This window comes from Rhinopithecus bieti, unplaced genomic scaffold (genome assembly GCF_001698545.2).
Source record: "Rhinopithecus bieti isolate Rb0 unplaced genomic scaffold, ASM169854v2 scaffold_77662, whole genome shotgun sequence".
NCBI lineage: Eukaryota > Metazoa > Chordata > Mammalia > Primates > Cercopithecidae > Rhinopithecus > Rhinopithecus bieti.
Window position 1 is genome coordinate 170,511 of NW_016829485.1, and position 22,074 is coordinate 192,584.

General features: G+C 50.0%; 1 protein-coding gene across 1 annotated transcript in view; it reads left to right on the forward strand.

Annotated features, from left to right (window-relative positions):
• The first annotated feature begins 2,097 nt into the window (after window positions 1-2,097).
• Window positions 2,098-22,074, forward strand: part of GRID2IP (Grid2 interacting protein) — a 72,625-nt gene continuing 52,648 nt past the window's right edge. Inside the window, 13 exon segments of the mRNA XM_017864755.1 lie at window positions 2,098-2,123; window positions 2,742-2,875; window positions 2,971-3,132; window positions 3,258-3,412; window positions 10,093-10,128; window positions 10,130-10,170; window positions 10,172-10,205; window positions 10,207-10,248; window positions 10,251-10,287; window positions 10,290-10,323; window positions 10,325-10,379; window positions 10,382-10,427; window positions 10,430-10,485. Coding sequence (XP_017720244.1) covers window positions 2,098-2,123; window positions 2,742-2,875; window positions 2,971-3,132; window positions 3,258-3,412; window positions 10,093-10,128; window positions 10,130-10,170; window positions 10,172-10,205; window positions 10,207-10,248; window positions 10,251-10,287; window positions 10,290-10,323; window positions 10,325-10,379; window positions 10,382-10,427; window positions 10,430-10,485 — 858 coding nt within the window.

The window sequence follows — 22,074 nt, forward strand, 5'->3', positions numbered from 1 at the left end:
GTTATCTTTTAGGGTGTCCTCACGTAGTGAAAGGACAAATAGCCTCCCTGAAGCCTCTTTTATAAGGACACTAATCCTTCTAATTTATATCTACCAAAGGTCCCACCTTTTAATATTGTCAGACTGGGGATTAAGTTTCAACCTATGAATTGTAGGGGATGTAAACATTCAGACCATAGCACTACTCACTCTACTTGTTTTAGTTGAGGCTGCCATAACAAATACCATAGACTGAGTGGCTTAAACAGCAGAAATTTATTTGCTGACAGTTCTGGAGACAGGAGAACCATGAGCAAGGTGCTGGCCAAATGGGCTCCTGGTGAGGGCTCTTTTTCTGGTTTGTAGACTGCCGCCTTCTTACTGTGTCCTCAATGATCTCTTGCTGGCACACTCTAAGAGATAATAAGTGAGCTCTTTGGTGTCTCTTCTTCTTCTTCTTCTTTTTTTTAATACAGGATCTGGCTCTGTTGCCCAGGCTGGAGTCCAGTGGCAAATCACAGCTCACTGCAGCCTCAGTCTCCTGGGCTCAAGTGATCCTCCCACCTGAGCCTCCTACCTGAGCCTCCCAAGTAGCTGAGACTACAGGCACATGCCACCATGCCCAGTTAATTTTTGTGTTTTTCATAGAGACGGGGTTTTGCCATGTTGCCCAGACTGGTGTTGAACTCCTGAGCTCAAGCGATCTTCCTCCCAAAGTGCTGGGATTACAGGCATGAGCCACCATGCCAGGCCTGGTGTCTCTTCTTCTTCTTCTTCTTTTTTTTGAGATGGAGTTTCATTCTCATTGCCCAGGTTGGAGTGCAATGGCACGATCTCGGCTCACGGCAACCTCCACCTCCCGGGTTCAAGCGATTCTCCTGCCTCAGCCTCTGGAGGAGTAGCTGGGATTACAGGCGTGCACCACCATGCCTGGCTAATTTTGTATTTTTAGTAGAGATGGGGTTTCTTCACGTTGGCCAGGCTGATCTCAAACTCCCGACCTCAGGTGACCCACCAGCCTCGGCCTCTCAAAGTGGTGAGCCACCGTGCCCGGTCTGTCTCTTCTTATAAGGACACTAATCCTATCAGATCAGGGTGTCAGCCTTCTGACCACAGTTGACCTTAATTACTTCCTTAGAGGCCCAACTCCAAATGCAGAATTATAGGACATTCAGCTGGTGTCCATTGGAGACTTGCTTGGTGTGTATGGGAGCCCCCCAAATCTGATATCATAAATGTTTGTGTTGTTGGCCGGGCACAGTGGCTCACACCTGTAATCCCAGCACTTTGGGAGGTTGAGGTAGGTAGATCACTTGAGGCCAGGAGTTTGAGACCAGCCTGGCCAACATGGTGAAACCCTGTCTCTACTAAAACTACAAATATTAACTGGGCGTGGTGGCACGCACCTGTAATCCCAGCTACTCGGGAGGCTGAGACAGCAGAATTGCTTGAACTTGGGAGGTGGAGGTTGCAGTGAGGTGAGATGGTGCCACTGCGCTCCAGCCTGGGTGACAGAGTGAGAACCTGTCTCAGAAAGGAAAAAAAAAAAAGAAAGAAAGAAAGAAAAAGGCTGAGTGCTGTGGCTCATGCCTGCAATCCCAGCACTTTGGGAGGCCGAGGCAGGTGGATCACAACGTCAGGAGTTCAAGACCAGCCTGGCCAAGATGGTGAAACCCCGTCTCTACTAAAAATGCAAAAACTAGCCAGGCCTGGTGGTGGGTACCTATAATCCCAGCTACTCGGGAGGCTGAGACAGGAGAATCACTTCAACTTGGGAGACAGAGGTTGCAGTGAGCCAAGATCGTGCCACTGCACTCTAGCCTGGGTGACAGAGCAAGACTCCATCTCAAAAAAACAAAAAAGACAAAGAAGTGTTTGTGTTGTTCCATTGAGTGTGAGAGGAGTAGGAAAAACCTTTTGGGTTATTCAATCTTTTACATCCACCTTTCAACCCTCAGGAGGACTCTGAGTCCAGTACTCTTTCTACTGGAGAAAGGGCATTGCTGCAATCCCAGCCTGACATCCTACTCCATACTCCATGTTCCATCTTCTTGCCAGCAGGAGGAGGAAGGGAAGCCAGCCCCAGGCCAGCAGGGTTTCCCGGGGGTGTCAGCAGATATGGAAAAGTCCCTGGAGACTCTTGGGTGGGTGCTGTGGAGAGGGGCTGGCGTCATTGACTTCTCTCTTCATTTTACACCCCAGGTTCAAACATCAGCAAATCCTAGGGACTCTGCTGGAGTTCCTTAGTTTTTCATTTCAAATTCAGAGTGCCTTAGTTTTTCCCTAAAGCTTTTTGATTTTTTGTTTGTTTGCTTTTGTGTGTTTGCTTGCTTTTGTTTGTTTTGTTTTGTTTTGAGACAGGGTTTTGCTCTTGTTGCCCAGGCTGGAGTGCAATGGCGTGATCTTGGCTCACCACAACATCCACCTCCTGGGTTCAAGCGATTCTCCTGCCTCAGCCTCCCGAGTAGCTGGAATTACAGGCGCCCGCCACCATGCCCGGCTAATTTTGTATTTTTAGTAGTGACGGGGTTTCACCATGTTGGCCAGGCTGGTCTCAAATGCCTGGCCTCAAGCAATCCACCTGCCTCGGTCTCCCAAAGTGCTGGGATTATAGATGTGAACCACTGCGCCTGGCCCCCAAAGCATTTTTGCTATCCTGGGTCTCCCCTTCTGCCAATATTCTCAGCCTGTCAGGCTCCCACTGCGACATTCTCTGTGGAACTGGATTCTCACGCCCTTTTGGGTCTCACAATCCCCTCCAGCATCACTGTTACCTCTGAACCAAGTGATATACCCTACTCCAAAGCAACACCCCTGAATCCTCTGGACCTACCTGCCATGCTCTGGGACCTCATGGATGGGCCGGGCCCCAGCCGTGGCTCACTCCCCACCAGGAGTAAGCAGAAGGGGCCGGCCAGCTTGGGCCCTGGCCAAGCCATCCAGCCATCCTGCTGGTCCACCTGGTAACTGGGGCCTTCTCGGGTTACCCAGAGGATCACTTTGCCTTAGAAACTACAACTGTCACTGCGGGCACATCAGTAACTGATGCCAAGGCCCTGAGCAGCAGAGGGCCGGCCACAAGCGAGTGTCCTTGGGCGTCCCGGGAGCACTGTGCTCTGAACTCCGTGGTCATTGCAGTCATTAGCGAGAAAGGTGAGTGGATCTGGGCTGGGGGCACAGCACCCACTCATCTGAGATCGGGGGCCCAGAGATGCCTCTTCCTCGTGCTCTGAGCTAGCCCAGTGATCCCCATTAAGAGCCTGCACTCCTGCTTCCAGGGAAGGTGAAGGAAAAGACAGTGGGCCAGGCTGGGGGCTCTGATGGGCGGAAGAGAGGACTTGGGTCAGTCTGCAGGGCAGGGGATACATCGGAGCACTTGCCAGGGTTCAGGAGCCCTGGGGGTCAGTACTGCGGGCTAACCCAACCAGACTGGGTGTGGAGGTGTCAGAAGTTCCCTGCTTCAGCCCCTGATGGGTGGCACTGCCACCCACTCACAGGTGTGGGGGCCAGAACAGGTGTGCATGGGGATGCGGGAATTATGTCTCAGCCCCCAATTCGGTTTCCAACCAGCCCTTCCTTTTTTTTTTTTTTTGAGACAGATCCTCGCTCTGTCACCCAGGCTGGAGTGCAGTATCACAATCTCTGCTCACTGCAACCTCCGCCTCCGGGGTTCAAACGATTCTCCCACCTCAGCCTTCCGAGTAGCTGGCATTATAGGCGTGCACCACCACGCCCGGCTAATTTTTGTATTTTCAGCAGGGACGGGGTTTCACCACATTGGCTAGGCTGGTCTTGAATGCCTGAACTCTAGTGATCCACCTGCCTTGGCCTCCGAAAGTGCTGGGATTACAGGTGTGAGCCACTGTGCCTGGCCAGCCCTTCCTTGATGATGGGGAGTGGAGTCTGCTCTCATGGTTGAATTCAGGCCCCTCCAGGACGGGGTGATGCCCAAACCCCACCTGGGCACAGGGGACCACAGGAGCCCACTGCTTTGCCACCAAGCGACAGACGAAGTGTCCGTGAAGCTCCATGCCTAGGGGCCAGCACCACAACCTGGCAGTTCAGGATGAGGACCCCTGGGATATGTTTGGATCTGATCCCGCCAGCCTCAGGGCATGACAGCCTATTTCCCACCTAGTGCGAGGAGTTCTCTCATTGGGCCCTCTGGTGGCCAGGTGACAACAGTTCTCACTGGGTGTCACTCAAGGAAATTTCCTTCTAGTCCATCAGAGGTCTCTTCCTCGTCCCCAGTCCCCAAATCCACAGCTTCCTGGAAGTGTTCCCCAGACCTCCTAGGAGAGGCTGGTTCTGTGAGGAAGATGGCCATGGGCAGATCTTCACACATCTGCAGGGGGCTGAGCGGCACCCAAGCCCAGGGCCTTGCAAAACCAGCCCTCAGAGGTTCTTCCAAGCCAGCTCAGGAAGCCTTCACACACTGACCAGAACCATACTGACCACACCACCTACTGCCTACGGTTTCAGAGGCCGCCATGGGCTCCTGCAAGAAACCCTTACTATAAACAGAAACATACACCAGGCTGAGGCGGGAGGATCACTTGAGACCAGGAATTCAAGACCAGTCTGGGAAACATAGCGACACCAGGTCTCTATTTTAAAAAATGGGCCGGGTGCAGTGGCTCACGCCTGTAATCCCAGCACTTTGGGAGGTGGATCATTTGAGGTCAGGAATTCAAGACCAGCCTGACCAACATGGTGAAACCCTGTCTCTACCTCAAATACAAAAATTAGCTGGGCGGTAGTGGCACACACCTGTAATCTCAGCTACTTGGGAGGCTGAGGCAGGAGAATCACTTGAGTCTGGGAGGCAGAGGTTGCAGTGAGCCAGTCTGCGTGACAGAGTGAGACCGTCTCAAAAAAAATTTTTTTCTTGTTTTTGTTTTTTGTTTTTTTGAGATGGAGTCTCACTCTGTCGCCCAGGATGGAGTGCAGTGGTACGATCTTGGCTCACTGCAACCTCTGCCTCACAGGTTCAAGAGATTCTCCTGCCCCAGCCTCCCAAGTAGCTGGAATTACAGGCGCCTGCTACCACGTCCGGCTAATTTTTGTATTAGTAGTAGAGACAGGGTTTCACTATGTTGGCCAGGCTGGTCTCAAACTCCTGACCTCAGGTGATCCACCCACCTTGGCCTCCCAAAGTGCTGGGATTACAGGCCTGAGCCACCACTCCTGTCCTTAAAAAAATGTTTTAAAAAATAGAACAGATTTTTTAAAAAAGACACACACAGATTGTTCCATCCAGCATAGTCCATCCTCATCTTTCCACTGGAGACAGATCTCCAGTCCCTCGCTAGCCCAACTGGCCTCTTCCCCAGAACCACTTCCCCCCTGAGCCCACGCAAGAACTAGGAGCCCAGAGACCTCAAATCAGCTGTACTATCCTTCCGCCAGGAGGCCAAGAAGGAGAGACTTGCCCCTCTCACCAAAAGTCAACAGGAAATGAAATGAAACTTTCTTTTCTTTTCTTTTCTTTTTGAGATGGAGTCTCGCTCTGTTGCCCAGGCTGGAGTGCAGTGGCGCAATTGATCTTGGCTCATTGCAACCTCTGCCTCCCAGGTTCAAGTGATTCTCCTGCCTCAGCCTTCTGAGTTGCTGGGACTATAGGCACATGCCAGCACACCCGGCTAATTTTTTGACTTTTTTTGTATTTTCAGTAGAGACAGGGTTTCACCGTGTTAGCCAGGATGGTCTCGATCTCCCGACCTCGTGATCCGCCCGCCTCGGCCTCCCAAAGTGCTAGGATACAGGCGTGAGCTACTGCGTGCGGCCGAGATGCAACTTTCATATGAGACCTCTTCTTGTTTCCTCTTTACTTAGAGATTTCTAGCACTGAGTATCCCACTAGTTACAAGTGATTAGAACTGAACTCTAAACAGCCTTACATTTTTAAAAATTTATTTATTTACTTATTCATTTGTTTGTTTATTTTTGAGACAGGGTCTCACTCTACTGCCCAGGCTGGAGTGTGGTGGCACCATCATGGCTCACTGCAGCCTCCACCCCCATGGGCTCAACTGATCCTCACACCTCAGCCTCCCAAGTAGCTGAAACTACAGGCACGTGCCACATGCCTGGCTAAATTTTTGTGGTGTTTGGGAAGAGATGGTGTCTTGCTATGTGGCCCCAGGCTGATCTCCAACTCCTGAGGTCAAGCAATCCACCCGCCTCAGCCTCCCAAAGTGCTGGATTACAGGTGTAAGCCACCGTGCCTGGTCAATTTTTATTTCTTTTCTTTTCTTTTTTTTTTTTTTGAGACAGAGTCTCGCTCTGTCGCCCAGGCTGGAGTGCAGTGGCCGGATCTCAGCTCACTGCAAGCTCCGCCTCCCGGGTTCACGTCATTCTCCTGCCTCAGCCTCCCGAGTAGCTGGGACTACAGGCGCCCGCCACCTCACCTGGCTAGTTTTTTTGTTTGTTTGGTTGGTTTTTTTTTTGTATTTTTTAGTAGAGACGGGGTTTCACCGGGTTAGCCAGGATGGTCTCGATCTCCTGACCTCATGATCCGCCCATCTCGGCCTCCCAAAGTGCTGGGATTACAGGCTTGAGCCACCGCGCCCGGCCAATTTTTATTTCTTTTTAGAGGCAGGGTCTTGCTCTGTCATCCAGGCTGCAGTACAGTGATGTGATCATAGCTCACTGCAGCCTCAGACTCCTGGGTTCAGGTAATTCTCCCACCTCAGCCTCCTGAGTAGCTAGGACTGCAGGTATGTACCACCATGCTCTGCTAATTTTTTTTTTTAAAGACAGGGTCTGGCTTATGCCTCTAATCCCAGCACTTTCAGAGGCTGAGGTGGGTGAATCACCTGAGGCCAGGAGTTTGAGAACAGCCTGGCCAACATGGCGAAACCCCATCTCTACAAAAAAAAAAAAATAACAAAAATTAACCATGTGTGGTGTGTGCACCTGCAGTTCCAGGTACTTGGGAGGCTGAGGCAGGAGAATCGCTTGAACCCAGGAAGCGGAGGTTGCAGTGAGCTAAGATGGAGCCATTGCACTCCAGTGTGGTGACAGAGTGAAACTCCGTCTCGGAAAAAAATAGAAAAAAAAAAAAAAAAAATGACAGTGTCTTGTACTGTTGTCCAAGCTGTCTTGAACTCCTGGGCTCAAGTGATCCTCCTGTCTCGGTCTTCCAAAGCACAGAGATTACAGACATAAGCCACCTCATCCAGCCAAACAGGCTTTAAAAAACAACAACCAAAAACAGGAATGTATGAGCCTGTGTTCCTGAGAAGTCCTTTTGTCAAATGTAAGTTGGGTGCATTTCAGGCACAGCTGGATCCAGGAGTTCGGATGATGTCATAAGAACTGATCCGCCACTTGGTGGCAACATGGCTGCCAGCAGCCCCAAACCTTCGATGTCCGTACAGCTAACAGACCCACAGAAAGATGGTTCTCTCTCAGGATCAACATATCAACTCTGCAAGGGCTCTGAAAAGCCCTCTGTGGGACACAGAGGACAACAGCTGAGATACAGTGATTGGCCAGCCTGGTCAATGCCCACCCCTGCCACCAGGGCCAGTACATAAATGTTTGTTCCCCAAATCCCAGGGCATAGGAAAGAGGACATCAACCCACTCCACCTCCTACAATACGAGTGAGGGGAAGCCAGGGAGGGCATTCTCAAGCCAGGCAGGAGACGTCTGGACAGAGGTTTGAGGCTTTGCCTGAGGTGTGCGGGGAGCCTCTGTGGAGAGAGCCTTGGATGGGGGCCTGAGGGCAACCTGGCTCTGCCATTCCCCAGCTGGGTGACCTTGAGTTAGGGCCCTCTCCTCTCTCAAGGTGCAGACACAGCACATGCTAGGTCTGAGGAGGTTTCTAAATTCTCCCGCAGGCTGGGTGCAGTGGCTCACACGTGTAATCCCAGCACTTTGGGAAGCTGAAGAAGGAGGATAGCTTGAGCCCAGAAGTTTGAGAGCTGTCTGGGCAACAGAGTGAGACCCTATTTCTATAAAACTTTTTTAAAAAATTAGGTGGGCATGGTAGTATGCGCCTGTGGTACCAGCCACTCAGGAGGCTGAGGCAGGAGGATGACTTCAGCTTGGAAGGTAGAGTCTGCAGTGAGATATGATGATGTTTCTGCATTCCAGACTGGGCAACAGAGTGAGACTCTGCCTCTAAAAAATAAAGCAAAATAAAATAAAGCCCCAGAGGCTGGGCGCTGTGGCTCACACCTGTAATCACAGCAATTTGGGAGGCCGAGGCAGGTGGATCACCTGAGATCAGGAGTTGGAGACCAACCTGGCCAATATGGTGAAACCCTGTCTCTACTAAAAATACAAAAAGTAGCCGGGCGTGGTGGTGGGCACCTGTAATCCCAGCTATTCGGGAGGCTGAGGCAGGAGAATCGCTTGAACCCAGGAGTCAGAGGTTGCAGTGAGCCGAGATCACACCACTACACTCCAGCCTGGGCGACAGAACAAGACTGTCTCAAAAATAACATAACATAAAATAGAATAGAATAGAATAGTCCCAGAGATAAGAATGGTCTCTGGGAGACTATTCTGCTCCAACATTCTGGGCTTCAGGAAGTGTGTGATTCATGCCAGATCCTGAAAGGGAATTTTGGTAGATGGAGAGAGGTAAGAAGAGGGATTAAGGTGTAGGAAGTGAGGAGGGCCCATGGAAGCCAAGTATATTGTATAAGACAGTAAAACAGACCTGTGGAATCAGGAGGGGCCCATGGAAAAGGGTGTGGCCACATTGGTTAAAAATCCAATGCCCGGCCGGGCGCGGTGGGCTCAAGACCTGTAATCCCAGCACTTTGGGAGGCCGAGCACGGCTGTGGATCACTGAGGTTCAGGAGATCGAGGACCATCCTGGTAACATGGGTGAAACCCCGTCTTACAAAAAATACAAAAAACTAGCCCCCCCCCCCGGGTGAGGTGGCGGGCGCCTGTAGTCCAGCTACTCGGAGGCTGAAGGCAGGAGATGGCGTGAACCCGGAGGCGGAGCTTGCAGTTGAGCTGAGATCCGGCCACTGCACCCCAGCCCAGGCCCACAGAGTGAGACTCCGTCTCAAAAAGAAAAAAAAAAAAAAAAAAAATCCAAGGCCCCTAGGCTGGGTGCTGGTGGCTCACGGCCTGTAATCCCAGCACTTTGGGAGGCCGAGGGGGGCAGATCACGAGTAGGAGACCAAGACCATCCTGTGCTAAAACGGTGAAACCCCGTCTCTACTAAAAAAAAAATAACAAAAATTAGGGTGGGCTGGTGGCGGGGTTGTGTCCCAAGCTATTAGGAGGCTGAGGCAGAATGGCGTGAATCTGGGAGGCGGAGCTTGCAGTGAGCAGAGACTGGCGCCACTGCACTCCAGGCCTCTGCGGACAGAGGGAGACTCCATTCTCAAAAAAAAAAAAAAAAAAAAAAAAAAATCCAGGACCTCAAAAGAAGACTTTAAGGAAGGTCACTTTTCTTTTAACCACCTCCCCAATTTTGTTTTTTAGTTTAAAAAAAAAATAGGCCCGGCACGATGGTCATGTTCTTATAATTCCTAGTATTTTTGGAGGCCCAGGCAGAGAATCACCTGAGGCCGGAGTTCAAGACCAACCTGGTAAATGGTGAAAACACTGTCTCTACCAAAAAATACAAAAATTAGGCAAAGCCTGGCATGGTGGGCTCACGCCTGGTAATTCCCCAACACTTTGGAAGGCCAAGGCAGGCAGATCACCTAAGGTCAGAGTTCGAGACTAGCCTGCCATGACAAATATGTTAATGACCCTGTCTCTACTAAAAATTACAAAATTAGCCGGCATGGTGTGTGCACTGCCTGTAACCCACTACTTGGGAGGCTGAGGCAGGAGAAATGCTTGAACCCAGGAGGCAGAGGTTGTGGGAGCAAGTCGCGCAATTGCACTCCAGCCTGGGCAACAACAGCGAAACTCCATCTCAACGAAAAAAAAAAGGAACAGAACAGATGGAAGGGAATTGAGACAAAGGACAGAGTCAGGAGGGAGGAGGCAGAGATAAGTAGAGGCCTTCAGTGGCCCATGGCCCTGGGCCTTTGAGTGCTTTGGAGCCACGGACAGAGCCGCAAGGAAAACCCCTGTTCTGTCTCCCAGTTGAGGTGCATGGCCCACCGGCTGCCATGCCGCCACCAACCAGGGGCTGGCGGAGGATTTGGCTTCCGCTGGTGGCTCTTGGCCCCTGCTTCGTCCTGGAGGTGGCCGAGGGAAGCACGCGCATGCGGAGGACTGCGGCCAGGGGACCAGATCCTGCGAGGTGGAGGGGCTGGCAGTGGGTGGTCTGAGCCGCCAAGCGGCCTCGTGCGCCTGGCACGGCGCTGCCCACGTGTGCCGCCCGCCTGGGTGTGCTCCCAGGTCCCGACGGTGGCCCGGCCCGGATCCGGCCCCGCAGCCCCAACCACAGTCTTGGGGGCCCCGCGGTGCGGTCCGCGGCCTAAGCTCTGGGCCGTGAGCTGCTTCGCTTGGCTGGCCGCAAGCGCCGGAAAGCGTGCCCGGAGAGCGCAGGCGCAAGGGCCAGGAGTTCAGCCTCAAGGTAGGGGCGCTGGGGGAAGGAGGAGCTGGGAGAGACGTGAGCGAGAGGACGGGGGAGCGGGAAAGGGGCGTGGGAGGGCTCATAATGTGGGCGGGGGTGGGCGGGCGGCGGTCCCCCAGGGCCAAGGTAAGGAAACTTTAAGGGTCAGATTTAAGAGGAAATGTGGAGAGTGCTCCAACTTCAAAAACCTTGCATCTAATTTTGCTTTTTTTTTTTTTTTGAGACAAGAGTCTCATTCTGTGGCCCAGTTCGGAGTGCAGTGGTGAGATCTTGGCTCACTACAAACCTCTGCCCAAGTTCAAGGATTCTCCAGCTTCATTCTTCAAGTAGCCTGAGATTACAAGGCGTTTGCACCACACCCAGCTAATTTTCTTTCTTTCTTTTTTTTTTTTTTTTTGTATATTTAGTAGAGACGGGTTTCACCATGTTGTGTCAGTCTGGTCTCAAACTCCTGACTTCAAGTGATCTACCTGCCTTCGGCCTCCCAAAGTGCTGGATTACAGGATGAGCCACTGCGCCCGGCCTAATTTTGCAATTATTTTTTCACTTGTTTTTCGTGTTATTAACGGGTTACATACTAGGTGAAAGTGCATATAAGTGTACAGCTCAATAAATTTTCCCAATAACATACACCCTTGATATACCACCACTCCTGATCAATATATAAAATAATAGCGATATAGATAACAAATAATAATATAGACTATTTAGAATAAAATATGGACACCGAAGGTTTCACCATCGTGGCCCCTTTCCCTGTCTAACCCTCCCCATTAAACTTAACTGCATGGCCAGGTGCCAGGTGTAAAATCCTAGCTTTAGGAGGGCCAAGGTGGGAGATCACTTGAGGACCTGGAGTTCAAGGGCCAGCCTGGGAACATAATGAGACACCATCTCTACAAAATAAAATCAAAACCTAGGCTGGGCATGGTGGTGCGTGCCTTATAGTCCCAGCTACTCAGGAGGCTGAGGCGGGATAGATCCACTTGAGCCTGGGAGTTTGAGTGCTGCAGTGAGCTATGATTCATCACTGATTCCAAGCCTGGGTGATAGAGTGAGGACTCCGATCTCTAAAATAAAAAAAAAAATAAAAAGACCAAAGAGCCACAGATACCGCTTCTTGGCCCTCATCTAAGATCAAATGTAAAAGAGCCAGTGGGGTGAGGTGGGCTCCACGCTTGTAATCCCGGCCACTTTGGAGCCGAGGGGAGGGCTGATGACTTGAGTCAGGAGTTTGGACCAGCCTGGGCAGTGTGGTGCAATCCCATCTCTTATCAAAAAAAAAAAAAAAAAAAAATATATATATATATATATATGCCATCAAGGGTGGTGGCTCACGCCTGTGGTCCTAGCTACTCAAGGGGGTTGAGGTGGGAGGATTAATTGAGCTTGGGAGGCGGAGGTTGCAGTGAGCTGAGATCAAGCTACTGCACTGCAGCCTGGGTGGCAGAGTGAGACTCCATTCCCCGCAACCAAAAAAACAGTGTCAAAGAGTCACACCTGTTCTAAGCCCCCACAAAACCAGGATTAGGCCTGCCCTTGCACAGCGGCCTCTCTGGCTTGTTGGCTGCAGGAGGCCCTAGTTTGGATTCACCAATCTTCCAAAGGCATTTCCTCTTGACTTTGGCACAAACCAGGCTGTGATAGGTTGCAGGTGGAATATTAGAGTGGCCCTGAAGATTAAGAATCAGGAGCCTGGAATGGATCAGACCTTCAACCACAAGAAGAACCCAAGACCTGAGTCACCTGCAGGAAGTGGGGAGTGGCCACAAGCCAAGATGGAGGCACCATTCAGAGACCCAGGGCTGGGATGGAAAGAGGGAGGATGGAGTCGGTCTCAGGCCTGAATTTCAAGCCGCCTCTGATTTGCAGGAACCTGCCATTTGCTGTACAGATCCAGGCAATTCCAAGAAACCTGGGATGTGACACGGTTATAAAAGAAGCTGCCTAGTATGGTCACATCTACCCCAGGCCACCGACAAGGTCCCCGTACAGCAACCTCCCACACCACTCGCCTTCACTCCTGTCCTCCAGGGCTTTCAGATGGGATCCCAAGGCCTTTATTTCACTAATACTTGAATGGAACCAAAAGTGAGCCTGCGTGCGACTAGGAAATAGTCCGGAGCCACAACACTCGGTCCCTACCCCTGCCTGGGCATCGGGCCCCTGTGGACGTGAAGCCTGGAAATTCAGTATTTGCTTGGCGGCTGGGACACTTGAGCTCATACACTTTTTTTTTTTTTCTTTTTTGAGACAGAGTCTCGCTCTGTCACCCAGGCTGGAGTGCAGTGGTGCGATCTCAGCTCACTGCAACCTCCACCTCCCGAGTTCAAGTGATTCTCCTGCCTCAGCCTCCCGAGTAGCTGGGATTACAGGTGTGGGCTACCAGGCCCAGCTAATTATTTATTTTAATTTATTTAATTTTTTTATTTATTAAATTTATTTAAATTTTATATTAATATTATTTAATAAACTTTATTAATTAATAAAATTTATTATTTTAATAAAATAATAAAAATTTTTATTTTATATGTAATATATAATTAAATATAATAAATCAATAATTATGTAATAGATATATGTTTATATACATTATATATATATAACTATAATAAATAAATTAATTATTTAATAAAAATTATTTAAATTTATTTAATTTAATTTTTTTTTTTTTATTCTTAGTAGAGACGGGGTTTCACCATATTAGCCAGGCTGGTCTTGAACTCCTGACCTCATGATCCACCTGCTGCGGCCTCCCAAAGTGCTGGGATTACAAGTGTGAGCCACCACGTCCGGCTGACTTTTTTTACATTATTTTCATTTTTAATTTTTGTCGGTACCTAGTAGGTGTATATATTTATGGGGTATCTGAGATATTTTGATACAGCCATGCAATGTGAAATAAGCATGTCATGGAGAATGGGGTACCCATCCCCTCAAGCATTTATCCTTTGAGTTATAAGCAATCCATCTACAATCTTTAAGTTTGTATTTTTTTTTTTTGGAGACGGAGTCTCACTCTGTTGCGCAGGCTGGAGTACAGTGGTGCGATCTCAGCTCACTGTAACCTCTGCCTCCCGGGTTTAAGCAATTCTCCTGACTCAACCTCCCAAGGAGCTGGGATTGCAGGAGCCCACCACCATGCCTGGCTAATTTTTGTATTTATAATAGAGACGCGGTTTCACTATGTATGTTGTCCAGGCTGGTCTCGAACTCCTGACCTCAGGAGATCTGCCTACCTCCGCCTCCCAAAAGTGCTGGAATTATAGGCATGAACTACTGTGCCTGGCCTAAGTTATTTTAAAATGTACAATTAAGTTATTATTGACTATAGTCACCCTGTTGTGTTATCAAGCTTACAGACTTTTCCTCTACAGAAGGGAATCTGCTCAGTTCTGCCCCAGCAACACTTGGCCATGGGGTTTGGGAGGTCAGGGAGCCTAGAAACTCGGTTGGAGTTTGACTATTGCAGAAATGCCTCCCAGCCCACTGCCCAGGCATCAGGTCCCCACCCACTCTGGCCTCCTCCAGTGCCCAAGCTTGGTCCAGTCCTAACCCCTTCCAAATTAATCCCCTCAGGAGTGTCTCCTCTATTATGTGTCCTAGCCGATCCCCCGAATGGGCTTTTTCGACCCTGAGCAGACCAGCCTCTGTGGCCAGGTACACACGCTCGCATACCAACAGGACTCAACTCCAGCTTCCCTCCATCACCAATGTCCAGATCTTCCAAAGCTATGACTTTCTTCCTGTACCCACAACAGGCTCTGCTGCTATGACAAACCAACCCAATTTTTTTTTTTTTTTTTTGAGACGGATTCTCGCTCTGTGGCCCAGGCTGGAGTGCAGTGGCCGGATCTCAGCTCACTGCAAGCTCCGCCTCCCAGGTTTACGCCATTCTCCTGCCTCAGCCTCCCAAGTAGCTGGGACTACAGGCGCCCGTCACCTCGCCCGGCTAGTTTTTTGTATTTTTTTTGTAGAGACGGGGTTTCACCGTGTTAGCCAGGATGGTCTCGATCTCCTGACCTCGTGATCCACCCGTCTCGGCCTCCCAAAGTGCTGGGATTACAGGCTTGAGCCACCGCGCCCGGCCCCAATATTTTTTGTTGTTGTTGTTGAGACAGGGTCTAGCTCTGTTGCCCAGGTTGGAGTGCAGTGGTGCAATCATAGCTCACTACAGCCTGCAACTTCTGGGCTCAAGTGATCCTCCTGCCTCAGCCTCTCTAGTAGCTGGGACCACAGGTATGCACCACCACACCTGGCTGATTTAAAAAAAAAAAAAGATTGGAGAGATGAGGTCTTGCTATGTTGCCCAGGCTAGTCTCAAACTCCTGGCCTCAAGCAGTTCTCCTGCCTCAGCCTCCCAAAGTGCTGGGATTATAGGTGTGAGCCACTATGCCTGATCCAAAATCAACATCTCAGTGCCTTTGCACTACAGAAGTTTACTTTTCAACCACAGAGTCCTCTAGGGGGTCAGGAGACCTCCTAGGGTGGCTTGATGTCCATACGAGGTCTCAGTATTTCAGACTCCTCCATCTCGATGTGAAGCTTCAGGATTCCCTGTGGAAGAGGAAGAGAGCATGGAAAATTGTGCGTCTGCTGTTAGGACAGCACCTGTCCTCAGTGCTCATTGGTCAGAACTGGTCACGCTGCTGTTCCCTAAGGATGCTGGGAAATGTAGTCTAATGTGTATCCAGAAAAGAGGAAAGACCTAGAAATATTGGTGAGTGCAAGTAATGCCTGCTACAATCCCAGATCACCTGCCATGGAACCAAAGGTCTGTCCCAGACTCCATCTGATCCCTGAAGAATTGGAAGGGGGCACGTTCAGAGCCCCAAAGAGGGCAGGATGCAAAAGAAGACCTGCCCAAGAGCAGGGCTGGGCAGCACCCCGCTGAGGGTAGAATCCGACAGACTGCCCAGGCCAGTTGCTGTGTGTTTTCAGGCAAGGAGGAACAGGGGAGTGGAGGATTTCGGTTAGGGCTTGCTGGGCACCCACAAAAGCTGAGAGTGAATCTCCAAAAATGACTGCCTCAGGAAGATGAAGGGCCTCCATGGAGCCCAGTTGGTTTTCTTTCTATCTTTTTTCTTTTTTCAAGACAGAGTTTCACCCTTGTTGCCCAGGCTGGAGTGCAATGGTGTGATCTCGGCTCACTGCAACCTCCACCTCCTGGGTTCAAGCAGTTCTCCTGCCTCAGCCTCCCAAGTAGCTGGGATTACAGGCTTGCACCACCACGCCCGGCTAATTTTGTATTTTTTTAAGTAGAGACCGGCCAGGCTTGGTGGCTTGGCTGGGCACAGTGGCTCACACCTGTAATCCCAGCATTTTGGGAGGCCGAGGCAGATGGATCATCTGAGGTCAGGAGTTGAAGTAGAGATGGAGTTTCACCATGTTGGTCAAGCTAGTCTCAAACTCCTGACCTCAAGTGATCCGCCTGCCTCTGTCTTCCAAAGAGCTGGGATTACAGGCATGAGACACTGCGCCGGACTGGTTGGTTTTCAATCACCAGCCCTCCAATTGTCGCCTGCGCTCTCTGCCTGCCCCAGTTTTTCCTCCTTGAAGTGGCTGATATTTAATAGAAAATCCATTAGTGTCCCGTGATGATACCTCATGCTTAGATGTAGGCTGAGAACATCTGGGTAATAACTGACACCGAAACCGTACTGTGGCACGGGCCCCAGGAGGGAGGAACTATTTTTTCCTCTTTCTTACATAAAACATCTCTGCAGCCAGCCATGTTCTCCTTTGAATCGAGGTTGCTGCTGGCTTTGATTTCCAAACCGGCAACCTTCCTCAGCATGGCGCGGGCATGGGGAGGGGGTGGCTGGTGCTGCCAGCCTGGCCCGCTCACAGGGAGGGAAACAGAGGTGAGCTGGGGGCCTGCGGGAAGTGCAATGCAAGGCTGCTTTTTGGTTCAGTCCCATCCATATTCACCGAGTTCCTAATATGTGCCAGGCCCTGTGCTTGGGGCTGGACAGGCATCACACCTGGGTGAGGGAGACAGACGGTTCCACAGACTCATGGTGTGTCTGTGCTAGGATTCAGACGTGCACAGAACGCGGCCTCTGACTGGAAACCTTCAAAGCCTCTTGCTACTTCTCCTCCCTTTTGGAATCATCTAGAAAGCAGGTGGATATACAATTCTGGAGTTCAACCATGAGCTCTGGGCTGAAGATCGAGGTCTGGGAGTCACCATCTGGGGTTCTTGGCCAAAGCAGGGTCGTGAAGAGCCACAAGTGCGAGAGTGAACTGCAGTGGCAAAGGGCAGTGGTACAGCAACAACATGTGTAGATGGCTCTGGACTAGAAAAGGGAGGAGAATGAGCAGCTTTCGGGATCGAAGGAGGATTGTTTTTTATTTATTTATTTGTTTGTTTATTTATTTATAGAGACAGGTCTTGCTCTGTCGCCCAGGCTGGAGCGCAGTGGTGTGATCATGGTTCACTGTAGCCTTGATTTCCCGGACCCAAGAGATCCTCCCACCTCAGCCTCCCGAGTAGCTGGGACTACAGGTGTGCACCACCACATCTGACTAACTTTTTCATTCTTTAGAGACAGGGTCTGGTTATGTTGCCCAGGCTGGTCTCCAACTCCTGGCCTCAAGCGATCCTCTCATCTTGTCCTCCCAAAGCTCTGGGATTATAGGCATGAGCTGCTGTGCCCAGCTTGTTATTTATTTATTTATAGCTTGAGAGAGACTTGAACATTTATATAAGCTGCAGGGAATGGAGAAGTAGAGATACTGAAAACCATGAAGGCCGGGCACAGTGGCTCACGCCTGTAAACCCAGCACATTGGGAGGCTGAGGAGGGTGGATCACCTGAGGTCAGGAGTTCGAGACCAGCCTGGCCAACATGGAGAAACCCTGTCTCTACTAAAAACACAAAACATTAGCTGGGTGTGGTGGCGGGTGCCTGTAATCCCAGCTACTTGGGAGGGTGAGGCAGGAGCATCGCTTGAACCTGGGAAGCGGAGGCTACAGTGAGCCGAGATCATGCCATTGTGCTCCAGCCTAGGCAACAACAGAGACACTCCATCTCAAAAAAAAAAAAAAAAAAAAAAAAAAAAAAGAGAATACCATGCATTTACCAGTCATTGATCATGGGCCTATGATGTGCAGGACAGGGGAAACAGCCATGAGCAACACAGACAAGGAGCCTGACTTCTCACACCTAACATTACTGCAGGGAAAGAGACAGTAAGCAAGTGAATTAATCAATACACAAGCTATTAAAGATCATGATAGGCCAGGCGCAATGGCTTACACCTGTCATTCCAGCACTTTGGGAGGCTGAGGTGGGCGGATCACCTGAGGTCAGGAGTTCAAGATCAGCCTGGCCAACATAGTGAAACCCCATCTCTACAAAAATTACAAAAATGAGCTGGATGTGGTGGCATTTGCCTATAATCCCAGCTACTTGGGAGGCTGAGTCAGGAAAACTGCTTGAACTCAGGAGGTGGAGGTTGCAGTGAGCTGAGATCCTGACGCTGCACAGAGCAACAGAGTGAGCGACAGAGTGAGACTTTGTCTCAAAAAATAATAAGCACAGTGGCGTGCACCTGTGATCCTGGCTACTCGGAAGGCGGAGATGGGAGGATCACTTGAACACAGGAGTTCAAGGCCACAGGGAGCTGTGATCACACCACTGCACTCCAGCCTGGGCAACAGAGCAAGACCCTGCCTCCAAAAAAGAAAAAATAAAAGATGATGATGAATAAAGTGGAGGCATAAACAGGGTGAAGTGAGAGTGATGGAACCCCCTTTGACAGGGTGGCCAGGAAAGGGTGGCCTGATAAGATGATCTTTGAGCTGAAAGCTGAATGACAAGTAGGTGGCAGGAAGAAAGGGTGGAGACTGGGAATGGTGAGGTGTCTGTGGCCTGGTGGTTTGGCCTTGACTAGGAAAGAGGATTTTTTTTTTTTTTTTTTTTTTTTTTTTTTTTGTTACACAGAGTCTTGCTCTGTCACCCAGGCTGAAATGCAGTAGCACGATCTTGGCTCACTGCAACCTCTACCTCCCAGGCTCAAGCAATTCTCCTGCCTCAGCCTCCCGAGTAACCGGGATTACAGGCGTTTGCCATCACGCCCAGCTAATTTTTGTATTTGTAGTAGAGATGAGGGTTTCACCATGTTGGCCAGGTTGGTCTCGAACTCCTAACCTCAGATGATCTGCCCACCTCTGCCTCCCAAAGTGCTGGGATGACAGCTGTGACCCACCGCACCTGGCTGGAAGGGGGCCTCTTCAGCCTCTGAGAGCAGAAGATGGAAGGGAAGGTTGTAGAGTCTGTTGAGAAGTTTGTAGGTGGATGAGGGTGAGAGAGGCGGGGCCTGACAGCCCCAGTTCAGGCTGAAGTTGCACCCACAAGTCCTCAAGAGAGGGAGACATGAATGATTCATGGACTCACTTAGTCGCCCAGCCTTGCTTCAGGGTCAGCTCCAGCTGTCAGTGCTCAGAGACAACCAGACCCTCAGCCAACAAGGGAGGGGTCTCATGGAGTATGTGCTTTCAGTGGCTAAATTGTATGACGTGTGGGCAATTCGACGATTTTTAATACGTTCACAGAATTGTAACACCCATCACTGCCATTCGTTTTCAAACAATTTGATCACTCTGACAAGAAATTTGCACTCCTTAGCCATCACTCCCTATTTCATGGTTTTATTTTTGTATTTATTTATTGAAATGGGGTCTTGATCTGTTGCCTAGACTGTATAGTGCAGTGGCACAATCTTGGCTCACTGCAGCCTCAACTTCCTGAGGTCAAGTGATCTTCTCACTTCAGCCTCCCAAGTAGCTGAGACTACAGGCGTGCACCACCATGCCTGGCTAATTTAAAAAAAAAAAAATTTTTTTGTAGAAATGGGGTCATGCTGTGTTGCCCAGGATGGTCTTGAATTCCTGGCCTCAAACAATCCTCCTGGCTCGGTCTCCCTAAGCACTGGGATTACAAGTGTAAGCCACTGCCCCTGGCCCTGCCAGGATCTTGCCTCCCACCTACTTTGGGATTTTCTTTCTTTTTCTTTTTCTTTTTTTTTTTTTGAGATGGAGTCTTTGCTCTTGTTGCCCAGGCTGGAGTGCAATGGCAAGATGTTGGCTCACTGCAACCTCCGACTCCTGGGTTCAAGCAATTCTCGTGCCTCAGCCTCCCGAGTAGCTGGGATGAATAAAGGCACCCACCACCACGCCTGGCTAATTTTTGTATTTTTAGTAGTGACGAGGTTTCACCACGTTGGCCAGGCTGGTCTCGAACACCTCACCTCAGGTGATCTGCCCGCCTCCCAAAGTGCTGGGATAACAGTTGTGAACCACCGCCGCACCCGGCTGAGATTTTCCTCTTTGGTTTTGGCCTGGATAGCCAAGAAACTACAAATATCTCCCACATGGATGTACTGCAATTATTTAGCCCCTACTGTCAGATGTTTATATTGCTGCCAACGTCTCAGTGTTAGAAATAATACACAGGTGAACCACCTCACTCATACATCATCGTGCATGTGTCTTGCCAGGATGTATCTAAGATAAATTCCTAGATGTGAGATCACTGGGTAAAAGGATGGGCTTTGGACACACTTAACAACCTGCCTTCCAGAAACATGACCCTTTCCACGCTCGTTTCCAACATGACCACTTGCACCCTCGTTTCCAACGTTCCCATTTGCACGCTCGTTTCCAACATGAGCATTTGCATGCTCGTTTCCAATATGCCCGTTTGCACGCTCATTTCCAACATGTCTATTTGCGCGCTTGTTTCCAACGTGATCATTTGCACGCTCGTTTCCAATGTGCCCATTTGCACGCTCATTTCCAATGTGTCCATTTGCACGCTCATTTCCAATGGCCACACAGATGTGCCTTGATTAGTATCAACTGGTTTGTGGACAAAGACAAAGAAACAAAAGTTTAGAGAGAGAACTGGGGGAGTCAAAAGGGCTAAGCTGATGTGCCAGGACTTTTTTTTTTTTTTTTTTTTTTGAGACAGAGTCTCACTCTGTCGCCTGGGCTGGAGTGCAGTGGCCGGATCTCAGCTCACTGCAAGCTCCGCCTCCCGGGTTTACGCCATTCTCCTGCCTCAGCCTCCCGAGTAGCTGGGACTACAGGCGCCCGCCACCTCGCCCGGCTAGCTTTTGTATTTTTTAGTAGAGACGGGGTTTCACCGTGTTAGCCAGGATGGTCTCGAACTCCTGACCTCGTGATCCGCCCGTCTCGGCCTCCCAAAGTGCTGGGATGACAGGCTTGAGCCACCGCGCCCGGCCTGTGCCAGTACTTTTTTTGTGGAGCCAGAATGTTCTCTGTGGGATCTCTCGGTACACAGTATGGAAGGGAGGGTAGTATTATAATAACAGTAACTAGCAATTACTGAGCGCCTGGCATGGTTTTAAGCCTTTATATTAATTCCTTTGATCTTTACAATATTTATTAGAACAGCTCTCTTTGGGTTTGAATCCCGACCTTTCCCTTTCGCCCCATGACACCGTCACCCCTACCAGCCTCAGTTTCCTTACATGGAAAATGAAGATGCTGGCCAAGAGAGGTGGCTCACGCCTGTAATCCCAGCACCTTGGGAGGCCGTGGTGGAAGGATCACTTGAACCCAGAATTTGAGACCAGCCTGGGCAATATAGCAAGACTCCATCTCCACAGAAAAAAAAATTTTTTTTAATTAGCCAGGTCTCTTAAGTAGATGAGGGATTATAAAAAAAAAAAATTAGCCAAGCATGTAGGCACACACTTGTGGTCCCAGCTATTCGGGAGGCTAAGGAGGGAGGATTACTTGAGCCCAGGAGGTCGAAACTGCAGTAAGTTATAATCACACCACTGCATTCCAGCCCAGACAACAGAGTGAGACGATGCCTATAAAAAATTAAACTAAAATAAATTGGCTGGGTGCGGTGGTTGACACGTGTAATCCCAGCACTTTGGGAGTCCAAGGTGGGTAGGTCACCTGAGGTGAGGAGTTTGAGATCAGCCTGGCCAACATGGTAAAACCCCGTCTCTACTAAATACAAAAAATTAGCCAGGTGTGGTCGCAGGCACCTGTAATCCCAGCTACTTTAGAGGCTAAGGCAGGAGAATCTCTCTTTTTTTTTTTTTTTGAGATGGAGTCTCGCTCTGTTGCCCAAGCTGGAGTGCAGTGGCCGGATCTCAGCTCACTGCAAGCTCTGCCTCCCGGGTTCATGCCATTCTCCTGCCTCAGCCTCCCGAGTAGCTGGGACTACAGACGCCTGCCACCTCACCCGGCTAGTTTTTTTGTATTTTTTAGTAGAGACGGGGTTTCACCGTGTTAGCCAGGATGGTCTCGATCTCCTGACCTCGTGATCCGCCCACCTCGGCCTCCCAAAGTGCTGGGATTACAGGCTTGAGCCACTGCACCCGGCCAACAGAAGAATCTCTTGAATTTGGGAGGCAGAGGTTGCGGTGAGCGGAGATTGAGCCATTGCACCCCAGCCTGGGTGACAGGGTGAGACTCTGTCACAAAAATGAATGAATAAATAAACAAATATACATTAAAAAATTAAATAAAATAAATAAAATGAAGATACTAACCATGTGACCAGGCCCACTTTGCAGGACAGATATGAGGTTAGAAATGGCA